At 29.0% G+C, this 14,450-nt stretch overlaps 4 protein-coding genes across 4 annotated transcripts; 2 read left to right on the top strand and 2 right to left on the bottom strand.

Moving 5' to 3' along the window:
- Positions 1-6,462: 6,462 nt before the first annotated feature.
- GO595_008676 (CAMK family protein kinase) lies at positions 6,463-7,737 on the top strand (the record flags this gene model as incomplete). Its single annotated transcript, XM_067922276.1, has 1 exon — positions 6,463-7,737. The coding sequence occupies one exon, from the start codon at positions 6,463-6,465 to the stop codon at positions 7,735-7,737; it is 1,275 nt and encodes a 424-aa protein (XP_067771442.1).
- Positions 7,738-7,925: 188 nt separating this feature from the next.
- Positions 7,926-9,176, top strand: GO595_008675 (ATP-dependent RNA helicase eIF4A; the record flags this gene model as incomplete). The annotated part of the gene is made up of 1 exon (XM_067922275.1): positions 7,926-9,176. One exon carries the CDS (start codon positions 7,926-7,928, stop codon positions 9,174-9,176), a length of 1,251 nt encoding a protein of 416 aa, XP_067771441.1.
- A 2,172-nt stretch (positions 9,177-11,348) lies between these two features.
- On the bottom strand, positions 11,349-12,170 carry GO595_008674 (protein MEI2-like 3; the record flags this gene model as incomplete). Its single annotated transcript, XM_067922274.1, has 1 exon — positions 11,349-12,170. The coding sequence occupies one exon, from the start codon at positions 12,168-12,170 to the stop codon at positions 11,349-11,351; it is 822 nt and encodes a 273-aa protein (XP_067771440.1).
- Positions 12,171-13,132: 962 nt separating this feature from the next.
- GO595_008673 (MIZ zinc finger family protein) lies at positions 13,133-14,167 on the bottom strand (the record flags this gene model as incomplete). The annotated part of the gene is made up of 1 exon (XM_067922273.1): positions 13,133-14,167. The coding sequence occupies one exon, from the start codon at positions 14,165-14,167 to the stop codon at positions 13,133-13,135; it is 1,035 nt and encodes a 344-aa protein (XP_067771439.1).
- Between the last annotated feature and the right edge of the window lie 283 nt (positions 14,168-14,450).

Below are 14,450 nucleotides of genomic sequence, written 5' to 3'. Positions count from 1 at the left end.
TCAAATTCTTATTTAAGTAAAGATAAATAAAAAATAACAAAAAAAATATGTTCATTCTTTACATGAATAAATGCCTCAAAAAAATTACTTTGATATACATATAAGTAATAATTAAATTTAAACATATAAAAGATGAAACTCAAAAAGAAGAATAATATTAAATATACATTTTACTAACACAAAAATATTGTTGTATCTATTGGAAATGGGGAATCCACATTTTCCCATAGTATGGGATAAAGAATCCGCCGATTTTCTCAAACGCATTCCATGCCTTTGCATAGTAAATATCTTTCACAAAAAGCCTCAGCAAACTCAAAAAAGTAATTGTTGCAATGGAAATCGCAGCAACTTTTTGCTTGTCGAAGGTAAACAAAGGGATAAAAGCTCCGTAATCAGTAAAAAAGTAATATACTGATGACGCAACTGAATGTTCAAACAAAATTGGGCCAAAACTTCGCGGATTTTGTCGGACAATACATCCAAATACTGTCATTAAGATGTATTTCGTTGTCCCAAATAAGGTAGAAAAAACTATGTTAAATATCCATAGATCATATAACTTGAAATGAAGTGCTAGATCCATTGAAAGAATTATATCTCGACCGGCTAAATATCCCCTAATAATGGAAAGAAGAGGTGAAAAAAATCGAGATATCAGCCTAACAATATCAAATGGTGAATAATTAAATAAAAGCCAGATTATTAAAAATGTTGGAAAAAGTGAATCATTTGTAAATATGGCAAGTTGGTGATTAACTATTAATGAAGCAATGTTATCGCTACTAGTTGTCATTAAAAAAGTGAGAATAAGTGAGAAAATTGGAGTCTTAATTTTTAGAGAAGATCGAACAAGATGACAGCTGCAAATGCAATCTAAAATATATAAAAAAGGATACCTTGGAAAGCAATTGGTAAGTGAAATCCAGGAATCAATTGATGTTTTCTTGAAATTATCAAAACAGAACCCTTCCCCACAAAACATTGAAGAACGTTTAACGATACACATCTTTTTTATGAATTAACAAAATATATTTCAAAAAATTTAACGAAAATATTTTTAAACATTGAAAAGTTTCATTTAACTATATAACTGAGTTTAATTTGTATTATATATTGAAACTTTGATTAAAAAACAAAATACAAATATCAAATATTAATAAAAACTATATTTTATTGATAATCATATTATATTATATTATATTTGTTCAATAAATTTTTCTTCTTGAAAATCTTCCGCAAATGGATCTTCTTCAATATTTATGTTACTTATTCCTGTAGTAAATGTGTTAGTAGTCTCATTTTCATTTTCTTCTGATTTATCATTTTCATATATTTCTTCTTTTTTATTTCGAATATGTTTCATTAATATAATTAATAAGATGATAATCAATATGACTAAAACAATTACACAAACTGAAATGATAATAATCGTTGTTTGATTATCATTGTTTTGATTATTATTATCATTATCATTAGTGTAAAACATTGTAAAGAAATTGGAATAATAATTATAATAAGTCGAATAAATAACAATTGTGTAACTGTAATAAATAAATTCTGTTTCAATATATGAAAATGTCCAATTATTGATATATAATGAAAATGTTTTCGTTTTTGTTTCATAAATAGTTAATGAATGTGTAATTGATAATGTAACTGTTAATGTATATGAAAATGATAATGAAACATCACTTTGTAACGACGCAGTAAATGCATTTGAATTAGAAAATGTATTAGATTGACTAAATGAATATAATTCTGAGAATGAAATTGGGTCTGACTGTGCATAGGTATTTGATTTTGTGAGTGTATTTGATTGACTAAATGAATGTGTTGGAAGTGGTTCGCATATTCCTTCTGCAGATTCGCTAACAACACCCAAACTTCCAAAATGATCCTCTACATATGTTGAATATGTGATAACACTTGTTGAAACATTATAAAATGCACCTTCACCAATATTTGGTTCTTTATCTCCATAATAATAAATGCATTCAAGATTATAACAATTCCCAAATGCTGAACCTCCAATTTCTATTATTCCATTTCCAAGTGTTAATATCCTTAAATTAGAACATAATGCAAATGCTGAATTTCCAATTGTTGTAACTGAATTTGGAATTGTAATGTTTTTGATTGATGAACACAATGAAAATGATGAACCACCAATTTCTGTAACATTTCCTCCAAATATAATCGTTTCTAAATTAAAACATGAAAAAAAACACATTAATTCCAATATTTGTGACTGAGTTACCAAAATTAACTGAAACAACTGAAGGCCATTCTGAAAATACACTGTTTGGAATTGAATAAATATTTTCACTGATAATTATACATTTTGTTATGTTTTGATATTTATCAATATCTTCAAATTCATTTGAATTCATGATTGAAAGTGTTGAATTATCATAGTTAAATATTTGAAAAAAAAAAAAAAAAAACAGAACAAATACAAAAATAGTTTCAATTTTTTTCTTTTCTTTTACTTTCAATATATATTTGGTCGTCAATATTTTCTGAACTGAAACCGTGTTTTTTCTGATAAAATTTGATATAAATAACCGAAAATATAATTGAAAAAATGACAGTTAAATGAAGTAAATCATTCAAAACGTTTGGCCCTTCTTCGTTATCGTTTAGCATCATAAAAAAACGTGAAAATTCGCCTTTTAGAGAAGATATATCTTCATAATATTTGTGTAACGTTTCCTCAAATGTGATATCTTTGTCAAATATATCAATTTCGAAGTCTTTTTTCAAAATGTTTGAAAAATATGTTCTTCGAAATTTTTGTTTGTTATTAAAATCTTGACGTACAATTGTTGTATATTCAATGTTTTGTGTCAAATTTAAAAATATTTTGTTTATCAAAAAAATTATAATTATTATGAAAATCTTTTGAATTTTTTTGTTCATAATTTCATTAATTGATACTTCCCTATCATATTTGTAAGTCATTCCTTCCTTTTTTTCGTGGGTTCGTATTTGGAACATTTCTTCTTGAATAACAGAAGGTGTAATAAGATTTGTATCGTCTTTAAAACGTTCAACTGTATCTAAAATGATGAACAAATGAAGGATTTTCATGTTTCAACTTGCAATATATTTTAAGACCTTCACTAAATAAACATCGGCCGTCTCAAAAGGTTAAAATCTCACGGTTAAACTTTAAAAAACTTGTTGTTTATTTGTAGTTTTTCTATTTAATTTTCAAACATTTCTTTGAATATTTGAAAATGTAAATTAAAGAAACGACTTTAAATCATTATAAAGACACTTTTTAAATAATATAATGAATATATGTTATAGTGTTGAGTTTATGCTTTAAAATGATATGTCGTTTATTCATTTAAATTGTTTTCATCATCATGAAATTCATCTTTTTTTTTGAAACATTAGAAATTCTTCTATTTTTTGATTTTTAAGTTCATTATTTTATATAAAATAAGCACAATATAAAGAGTTCTTGATATACAAAATCCTTTTCATTGTATCTTTTATTTAAATATTATTTTTTGATTTAAAGAATAATGAATCCAAGTAAAGTTTATCACATTTCATTCAAAAACATTCAATATTCAATGTAAATGTAAGCATAATTTAAAATTATTTTTCGTTGTTCAACAATATTTATTTTGTTATATCTAAAGTCATTAATAACAGTTATACATCTTCAAAATTCAGAATTTCTTATTAAAATGAAATGATAGAAAACTTTAAAAAGTCAAAACGATATTATCGTTAATATGATTTCATTTTATTTTATATGACAACACATAATTTTTGAATATACATTGAATCAAAAAATTTTCATTATTACACATTTTATTCATAACCAATTGTCTTCATCTTCTTTCACAATATCTTCAACTAAACTATTTACTTCTTCGATTTGCTTTGTACTTGACGTTGTCGTGTCCTTAAATTGTAACTTTGATTTCGATTTTTCTTTCTTGTTATTACTTCTCACTAAAAATATAACAATTCCAACAATGACCAAAACAAATGCAAATGATCCGCAAATAATTCCAATCAAAGCATTTGTCGTAATTCCATTTGGTGAATTTTCATTCGAAGTATGAAACATTGTAAAGAAATTGGAATAATAATTATAATAAGTCGAATAAATAACAATTGTGTAACTGTAATAAATAAATTCTGTTTCAATATATGAAAATGTTGAATTATTTATATATAATGAAAATGTTTTCGTTTTTGTTTCATAAACAGTTAATGAATGTGTAATTGATAATGTAACTGTTAATGTATATGAAAATGATAATGAAATATCACTTTGTAACGACGCAGTAAATGTATTTGAATTAGAAAAAGTATTTGATTTTGTGAGTGTATTTGATTGACTAAATGAATGTGTTGGAAGTGGTTCGCATATTCCTTCTGCAGATTCGCTAACAACACCCAAACTTCCAAAATGATCCTCTACATATGTTGAATATGTGATAACACTTGTTGAAACATTATAAAATGCACCTTCACCAATATTTGGTTCTTTATCTCCATAATAATAAATGCATTCAAGATTATAACAATTCCCAAATGCTGAACCTCCAATTTCTATTATTCCATTTCCAAGTGTTAATATCCTTAAATTAGAACATAATGCAAATGCTGAATTTCCAATTGTTGTAACTGAATTTGGAATTGTAATGTTTTTGATTGATGAACACAATGAAAATGATGAACCACCAATTTCTGTAACATTTCCTCCAAATATAATCGTTTCTAAATTAAAACATGAAAAAAACACATTAATTCCAATATTTGTGACTGAGTTACCAAAATTAACTGAAACAACTGAAGGCCATTCTGAAAATACACTGTTTGGAATTGAATAAATATTTTCACTGATAATTATACATTTTGTTATGTTTTGATATTTATCAATATCTTCAAATTCATTTGAATTCATGATTGAAAGTGTTGAATTATCATAGTTAAATATTTGCAATGAATTTGCAAAAAACAGAACAAATACAAAAATAGTTTCAATTTTTTTCTTTTCTTTTACTTTCATTTCATTAGATAGAAATTTAGGTTCAAAAATTACTTTATTTTTTAAATACAAAAAAAATCCCAAAATAAACATTAGGACCTGAAACATTTCATTTAGCTTAAGCATTTCTTTTTTAAAATTATTTTTCATTGATATTGAGGCATTTTCTTTCTGTGTAAAATTATCAAATGCCAAAGAAAAGAATTTAAAATTATGCTTACCAAATGGAATTAACAGTGGTGGCAAAGGGAAATTGTAACGATGCATTACTGCATTAAAGTAAAATCGATTTGATTTATTATTTCTTAACATAAAAAAATTTGTTGTTTGAAGGAAAGATCGGTTGTTTCTATTAGAATATGAGTCTCTTTTGGAATCAAATGCAAGGTAAGTTTTTCTTTTTGGTGTTTGAAAAATAGATAATTGATGGTTAAAAATCGCCGAGTCTGAATTTATTGGTAAAAATTGAAATGAGCAAAAGAGTAGTACAGGGCAAATCACGAAGAGGTACCACATTTTTGGTGAATGTTCAGAGACTTAACAATAAATCAGTGAAAAACGGAACAGGGAGCCTCAACCGTCTAATCTTTGGTTCGCATCGTTTGTAATACTTTTGATGACGTGAGTTTCAGTGTTTTTGCAATCGGAAGATGAACACGAATGGAAATGAGCCAAACCTGTATTGAAAAGTGACAGCAAATACCCTCATTTAACTGACAAAATGAGCAAAAAACGAAATAAAGAATATAATATCGGCGATGATGCGCTTGAAGGAACTCAAAAAGTTTCAAATACAATCAGAAAAAATTATATTGAATTTTGAATGTATGAAAACCGGTAATATTTCGAACCGCCATCGTTATTTCAATACTGCTTCAATGAAATATGTTATTTGACACGCAGAAGCAAATTTCACTTGACTTTCCTGTTAAAAATATATCAAACACCAAAAACAGAAAACAAATGTAGTGTATAATTAATACATATATTATGATTTATGCATTATTTAATCAAAAAATCTATACTTACAAAAATAAAAGAGCAAATAATAATTTCATTAAATAACTGCAAAATGAATATATATTTATTGCAATATCAAATGTATTTTCTCATCGTTAATTCTTGATTTTCATCAGCTCATAATATTTTAAAATGTGTATCAAAAAATGATAAAATTAAAACTTGTAAAAATTGTACGTTAACAGACCGTTTATTTATCTGGAACAGCAGAATTAAAAAAAATGATTCAAATTGAATAGTTAGAGAGTTTCAACTAAATAAAAATTAATATTCGAATCACAACTCAATGTTTTACATAATGTTCATATGAAATTAATGAAAAATTTAGAGTATCACCGGATATTGTTGTTTAACATTGTCTGAAAAAGAAATATTGAACACAAATTGAAATTATGAACTTTTTGTGAACAAACCGTTGTTAGATGAAGCAACGGAATGCCCTTCTAAATACTGACGAAATTTTCGCAGTAGCAGTCGCAAATAAAACAAAATATGCAACAGAGTCTAGGTTGACAGAAGCCGTTGATCAAAATGCACAATACGAAGAAGAAGAATATATTTATGAAGATGAACCAATCGGAAATTCGTTAGAACACCCAATCCCAAAGGCAATTGGACCATATGAAATCAGAGGAACAGTTGGTGAAGGCGCCTTCAGCGTTGTTAAACTTGCATACCATCCAAAATCAAAAGAGTTTTTTGCTTGTAAAGTTATTGAAAAACAAAGACTCAAGCAGAAAAAATTAGAAGCAAAATTTGAATGTGAAATTATGGTACATCAACAAATGCATCATCCATCAATTGTCGGATTAGTTGATATTTTAGCAGATGATTACTATTACTATGTCTTACTTGAGTTCTGTCCTGGTGGCGAATTATTCCAACATATTGTTGATAACAAAAGGCTTCAAGATCAACAAGCTCGTCCAATTCTCAAACAAATTCTCCAAGGAGTCAGTTATATTCATTCCATGGGTGTTTCTCATCGTGACCTTAAACCAGAAAATATTCTTCTTGATAATGTTGGTCATATCAAGATATCAGATTTTGGATTATCACGTTTTATGGATGCCAATGGTATGGTTGATACTCCATGTGGTTCTCCATGTTATGCCTCTCCTCAATGTATTTCTGGTCATCGTTATGATGGCAGGAAAAGTGATTGTTGGAGTGTTGGGGTTATCTTTTATGCGATGATGACAGGTCAACTTCCTTGGACCAAACGAAAACAAGCACAGCTTTTCGAGCAAATCAAACGTGGCGAATACACCATTCCACCATATTTATCGCCGCAATGCCAGGACTTAATATCAAAGTTGATGTGTGTTGACGATAGAAAGCGGTTATCGGCCGATGAGGCTTTGGAGCACCCCTATTTAGCGGGAACCGTTATACCACTCGAAGGAATGATGAGTGCTTCAGGATATATAATTAGCTTGAGAAGAGTAGATAAATTCTTCCAAAGAGATTATTCTTTATCTGAAGTGAACTTGACAGAAGAACCAACAGAAATCCCTATGACATTTGAGAAAGTGGTGAAAATGATTCGAGTGAAACAAAGAAAACAGAATGACAGACTTACAAAACCTGAACGTAAATCGTTAGGTTTGAAAGAATCACCTGTGGTTGTGAAAAAGCCACGAGTGTCAGCACCACCAAAAGTTATACCAAAGCCAAAAAAACAAATATTATTTTAAAATAAAGATAACATAAAGGCATAAATTGTTATAAACAAATTATTTTTTTTTTTTTTTGACTTAAAAAAAATACTTTTTCTTGTCCAAAAGTGGAACGAAATCACCAAAAAATCACTTAACAAATATTATGTAAACCATCCAAAAATTGAGTGGACCGCTTTGGTCATTCCACTAAAATCTCGAAACCAATGTCTTCACACCAAAGAAGGAATCAGAAATTCTCCCGACGCAGGGGACAACCCGCAGAAGAAAACCCTAACTTTGTAGCAAATTGGGATCAACGTATTGATGATTTTGAACAAATGGGACTTAAACAACAACTCCTTCATGGTATCTATAGTTATGGATTTAAACATCCATCCGATATCCAGGCACTTGCAATTCAACCGGTTATTGAAAAAAGACAAGTAATTGCGCAAGCCCAATCAGGAACTGGTAAAACCGGTGCTTTCAGCATAGGTATATTAAATAACATTGATCTTGATCTTGACGAGACTCAAGCCCTTGTTCTTTCACCTACACGAGAACTTGCAACACAAACATATACATTTATGAAAGTAATTGGATTTAAGATGGACAATCTTACAATTGAGTTATTCACAGGAGGTCATAGTGAGTCTGCTGATCAAGCTAAAGCCATTGAGAAGCCTAAAATCGCTGTTGGTACCCCTGGTCGTATCTTATCTTTAATTCAAACAGGCCATTTACGTTGTGAGGGCATTACAATGATTTGTCTTGATGAAGCAGATGAAATGTTATCACAAGGATTCATTCAACAAATCCAAGAAATTTTCCAATACTTACAACCGACCATCCAAATCCTATTATTCTCAGCCACTGTTCCCCCCGAGATATTTAACATCACAGAGCAACTTATGGTTGATCCCATCAAGATATTAGTCAAAGCCGAACAATTAACACTTGATGGTATTCGCCAATTTTATGTCAATGTTGGCCGCGAAGACAAAAAACTCATCACATTAGACGACTTATTTGGGCTCTTTAGCATCCAGAAGGCCGTCATTTTTGCAAACACTAAAGATGCTGTTGATTACATCAAACAACAACTTGTGAATAAGAACCATATGGTTTCTGCAATCCATTCTGGACTCTCGCAAGCAGAACGTGACAACATTATGCAACAATTCCGACTCGGCGCGACACGAATTCTCGTCGGCACTGATTTGATCGCACGTGGTATCGACGTACAACAGGTTACACTTGTGATTAACTTCGAAATGCCGAATAATTACGAGAGTTACTTACATAGAATAGGAAGAAGTGGTCGATACGGTAGAAAAGGTATAGCAATTAACATATGTTGTAATAGGGAAATGAAAATGATCTCCGGATTGGAAAGATTTTATAATACTAAAATAGAACAATTGCCTGCAAATATCGCAGATATGGTAAAGGAGGCAAATGATCAATTTGAATAATTTCTTTGACAAATTATCTAAGATAAAAAATAATATCTGAAATTAACTTTTGTTTAAAACTTAACGTTTCTCATTAAACTTTTTTACTGTTAACGGACAAACAATAGTTCTTATGCGGAAATTAGAGGCGATGCAAAATGCTTTTTTATGCTTTTTAATTCCATGAGTTATATAATGGTTTATGTTTTATATCAAAAAAATTTATGAACTCTTGAAATGTAATTTTTAATCTATTTCTTTCATAAATTTATTTTTTCCATCAGTGAATCATGATGAATTTTATAAATAGATGAGAATATGAAACCTACAAGGAAAAAAATTCATTTTTTTATTGGTGGTGCAAAATTATATATAAAGTGCCGATCTGGTTAATTTTAGATATTTATTTTTAGTAAAACTAAAGTTGTTTTATAAATGATGTAAATATACATTTTGATTTTTCCCTTATATTAAAAATGAATTTCTATGTGATGAAGTGCCCGAGTATTGTGAGCGATGTGATGCGAAGTAAATTACATAAGTCATTAAAATGAGATTGCCGTATGCATAACTTTTTGGCATTTAACGGAGGACGGAATTGTCTTGTGAATGATGGAGTTGTTAATGAAATTTCATCTGAAAGAGATTGATCATCAAATTCAATTACCAAATTTGGTGGAGGAGGGCGTTGTTTATTATGTTCAGAAAAGTTAATGGTAAGCGAAGAAATACTAATAAAAGTATCAAATGAAATCGAAAAAAATGGAAGAATTGATTTCGGAGCAGTTGTAAAATAATGGCCATGTCTGATTTGCAAAGCATACTTTGCTTGGAAATCAGAAGAAATTGGTGTGGAAGAATTGATAGTAATGAGGCCATATGCTTCTGGGTCAATTTTAAGATTGGGAATTCCGAGATTAAAAACAAAGTTGGTAATATCAAAATCTTCATTTAAGGGAGATAGAGATGATGAACCAATTTTGTATAACGAATGTAGTGCATTTAATCTGCCAATTGGTTTATTTATATCTAAAAGTTGAGAATTGAGTTCACTAAGAGTGTTTTTCCTATTGTCAAGTATTTGACTTAAAAATTTCCTTTGCGTTGACAAAGTTACCCAGTTGCAATCATGAAGAAGAAAATGCGAAATCGAATCAGGGGTGTTCCAATTAATAAGTGAGGTGAAATCAACTTTTTCTGAATCTGAAATTTTGCCAGAAAAATGTGATGAAAATGCTTCAATCAAAGCAACCTTCTGTTGATCATCAAACTTGCTAAATTCATTTCTCTTTAAAATATTAAAAAGAAGCTTTGGATTAATGGAAGTGAAAACATTAATATCATTTTTCTTATTTTTGATAATATTCAATATGATTCTAGTAATGTTATCAGAAACAACATTAATGGCTAAGTCAGTAAGGTTATATTCAACCAATTGTGAAGAAAAAGACATTGTGTTTTTCAATGAGAGAAAATCTTGAAGTTGAATTATTGCTAGTTTTTCAAGATCAGATATACCATAAAACTTGGAAGAAGCAATAAGTGGAACAACATTTCTTTTAGTAAAATGAATTTTATTAGTGTAAAGAAATTCGATTATAGATGAAAATAAATTATCAGGATCAAATGGTAAAACCACCTCGTAACTATCGTGTGATTGAAAGTATTTGAAGAACCATTTAGAATGCTTTGCAAGAAGGATTTTATGACAACTAATTGCTTTATTGTTTGAACTTAAAATTGTACAATCAACAAACAAGCCAGAAAGAAAAAATGAGTAAAAAGAATTTGGAATACATGAGCAAAGTCCGAAATTCTGTTTTTCACTCATCAAGTAATTTAACGTCTTTTTACTTTTGAAGCAAATTTGATCGTTTCCAGTTCACTTATTTTTGGACAATAAGGAGAATTATTATTCTGCAGTAATAGTATTTATACCAAATATATTCTTTATCTTTTTTTACTAATGTACTATAAAGCTCCATATGTAGTGTAAATTTTGGTATTAATTTTTTTTTTTTTTTTCAATTTAAAATTTAGAAGAATAAAATATCTCTATTGCTATTTCAAACGATAATAAGGCAATAAATCATGTAAAAAACAGTATGTTAAGGAAATATCATATGCATAAAAAGAATATGAAAAAGATTTTAAATTTGTACATAAAAATTTTTTTATTTAAAACATTTTAATTCAAGTAAGCTGTGCAATCTTTTGGAGCGCAGCTTCTAATGCGTTTTTCTTTTCTTGACTCATTTGTGGAACATTTTTTATGGGAGTTACACTATTAAATTGAAATTGAGGTGGATATGGTTGTTTTACTACCGAAGATGGATACATATTATTATAGTTATTACTAGGTGGGATGTTCTGTAATGATGGATTTTGGATCTGCTGATAATTAGGATTATAATATACATTTTGAAAAGAATTATTTAAAACATAATTTTCACATTTTATATCAAAGTTTACACCATTAACGTTTACAGTTGGCCCGTTCTGGATTAGAGATTTCGCATATCGTGAATCAAAAAATGAGACATTAAAAGAAAGAGTAGGTGACTCCTTGATTGACTGGACCACACCAAAAGTTTCTAAGCTTTTGGCAAGTTTGTTTTTATCATATGGTTGATGGATATAAAATGGTGTAAAAATTACTAATGGGTTTATCAAAAATGGATCTACTCTCACTTCGTTTGGGATACGAACTGCAAAATCGACAATAGCCCTTCTCCCTTTGATGATCAAATTTTGAAGATTTTCAACAGCTGATTTAGCTGAACGTGAGTCATAGTAAACTATAAGTGCCAATCCTCTATCTTTAATTTGAGGATAGCATGTTGCTATAGCACCATATTGCTCAAAAATTCGAAGAAATTCTTCATATGATAAATCAAAAGATAAATTTTTAATAAACAAAGTATGAGAGTTTCTTGTATCGACCTCTTGCAAAGCAGGAGGCTGCACTTTAGGATAAAAACTTTGGAACGCGATATTGGCCGCCGGAGCAAACATAAAATTTTATGACCAGAGGTCACTTTTCTGTCAAACTTTTTGATGTGAATTTGGTCAAATCACGGGGCACCCTGTTTTACGATAAGATTTTATGATTCGATTTTTTTTTTGATTTCCTAGAATCAAGAAATTGTTTATGAATCATTTCGACTATAAACAAAACAATAAAGAAAATATATTCTTTAAATGCTGTTTAATGGCATATGAAAATCAAATTTAGAAATTATTAGTCTAAATGTAATATGTTTTTATTGCACAAAATTAACGTGTAGCGCTTTCCTAAAGACCTTTGAAAGAAATTAGTTCCAGTAAACTTAACATTGAAGACACTGAAATTATTTGTAAAATATATTGTGATCACAAAATGATGAGGATATCACTTCAATGCAACTAGCATAAATAAAAATGTTGAAATTTTAATTTTTGCTATAAATAATTATTGAACTACACAGTATGAATATGTAAATTCATTCGATTTTTTTGATGAAATTTGTAAAAAGTGTATTTTATAATCATCTGGATTTTATAAACGTAAAATGATTAAAAAACAATTTTCACAAATCCAAATGATAGAGGAAAGCTACAGATAATTCAAAAAATAATTTTTAACGTAAATAATAAAAATGTTGCTAAAAGAGTATGAACAGTCAATTATTGATATATTTGATACAAATTATTCATACTCTTTCACCTTAATTTCTGATAAAACTGCACGCATACCAACTGCTATAAATGACAGTTTCATAAAAACGACAATAAAAACAAATTTATTAATTTTAAGAAAACGAAATTGATCAACATTATAAAATTCAATTTTTTTTTTCCTTCAAATTATTGATTCAACTAAACTTTTTTGCGTAAATACAAGTTATGTTATTTAAAAGAAATGAACTTTTTTACAAAAAAATTTTTATTTATCTGTTTTATAAGATCCACATGATTTACTATATCTGTTGCAATTTCTAGTTTGCAAATCCTTCCCAATCGATATTAAATATATCATTTTGTTGTTGCGAAAACAAATCGACGGTCATGTCATTCTCGAACGAGAACATGCACTGTGCTCTTGCTACTTCGTTTTCCAACACATCAGATGACAATGCAATTTGCGAAGGTTCGATTATTTCGTTACAAATTGGACATCGCCAATTATCTGTACTAACCGCTTTCGACAAAAACATGCCCAATGGAAAAGGTAGCTGTCTCGTACAGCTAAGGTGTATAACTGTTGGTTTTTCGGTCGAAAGGTTTACATGACGATGACATATTTGATCAGCGATAAATTGTATCCCGTTGTATTGGTACCGATTAAGACAAATCATCATAGAGGAGGATGTTTGGATACGGACTTCAAGGACATTTTGCGCGGTTATGCTTCCTGTTATGTCAATTGGTTGAGGATATGGATCATCTGGGAAAACTTCAAATGGAGCGCCATTAATGTTACCATTCAAGGAAAACGCATGTGGCTTGCCTTCGTTGAAGTAGAATGTGAGGCACATCATTGAATTTGATAACAAATTATTAACAAATGTAAATTTACCACTGCTTTGGCCTGGAGAAACTAGAATAGGGCCAAAGAAAGGAGGCTCATTAAGATATTCATATAAAGGATTTGTTATCGGTAAATAATTTGGGTCAAGATTACCAATAACCAAATTGTTAGAAAATGAATTTAGAGGAGAGGATGCAAGTGGATCTTGTTGATCGACTAATAGTCGATTAACTTCATTAAAAACATCAATTAAACTTTTATCATATCTAAGGCCATGGAATATTTTTATTACAAGGCTCAACAACTTTGTTTTATTCCCACTTGCAGGGATCGAAAACTTTTGTACGATATAACGAAGTTGTGAAATTCGTAGTAATTGAATGGATTTTATGAGAGTATCGAATTGCTCTGGTGACAAAGAAGGAGCACCCTCATTTCCTACCATTCTATTTGTCTGAAATTGATTGATGTTAGGTTGGCCAAAGTTGTAATTGTTCTCCATTTTGTTTGAGAACCGTTTTTCTGTTCCGAGATTTTACAACATTGAATTTATGACATAATTACGAATAAGATTATTTAATTAAATCATAAAATTCCGCAACTAACAAATGTGTTTTTATTTTAACAATAATATTTTATACATAAATACAAAAATATTTTAATGAAAGTGAACTATACATTTGATGAATGATAAAACAAATCAAAAGTCCAACGGTTTTGTAACATTCCTCATTGAAACTGCGCGGCTTGGTTGTATTTTCAATGGGGCACTCAATATTTCATAG

The sequence above is a fragment of the Histomonas meleagridis genome, assembly GCF_020186115.1.
Source record: "Histomonas meleagridis strain 2922-C6/04-10x chromosome Unknown contig_68, whole genome shotgun sequence".
NCBI lineage: Eukaryota > Parabasalia > Tritrichomonadida > Dientamoebidae > Histomonas > Histomonas meleagridis.
Note: the sequence above shows the minus strand (reverse complement) of the source record. Positions and strands in the feature narration are given on the sequence as shown.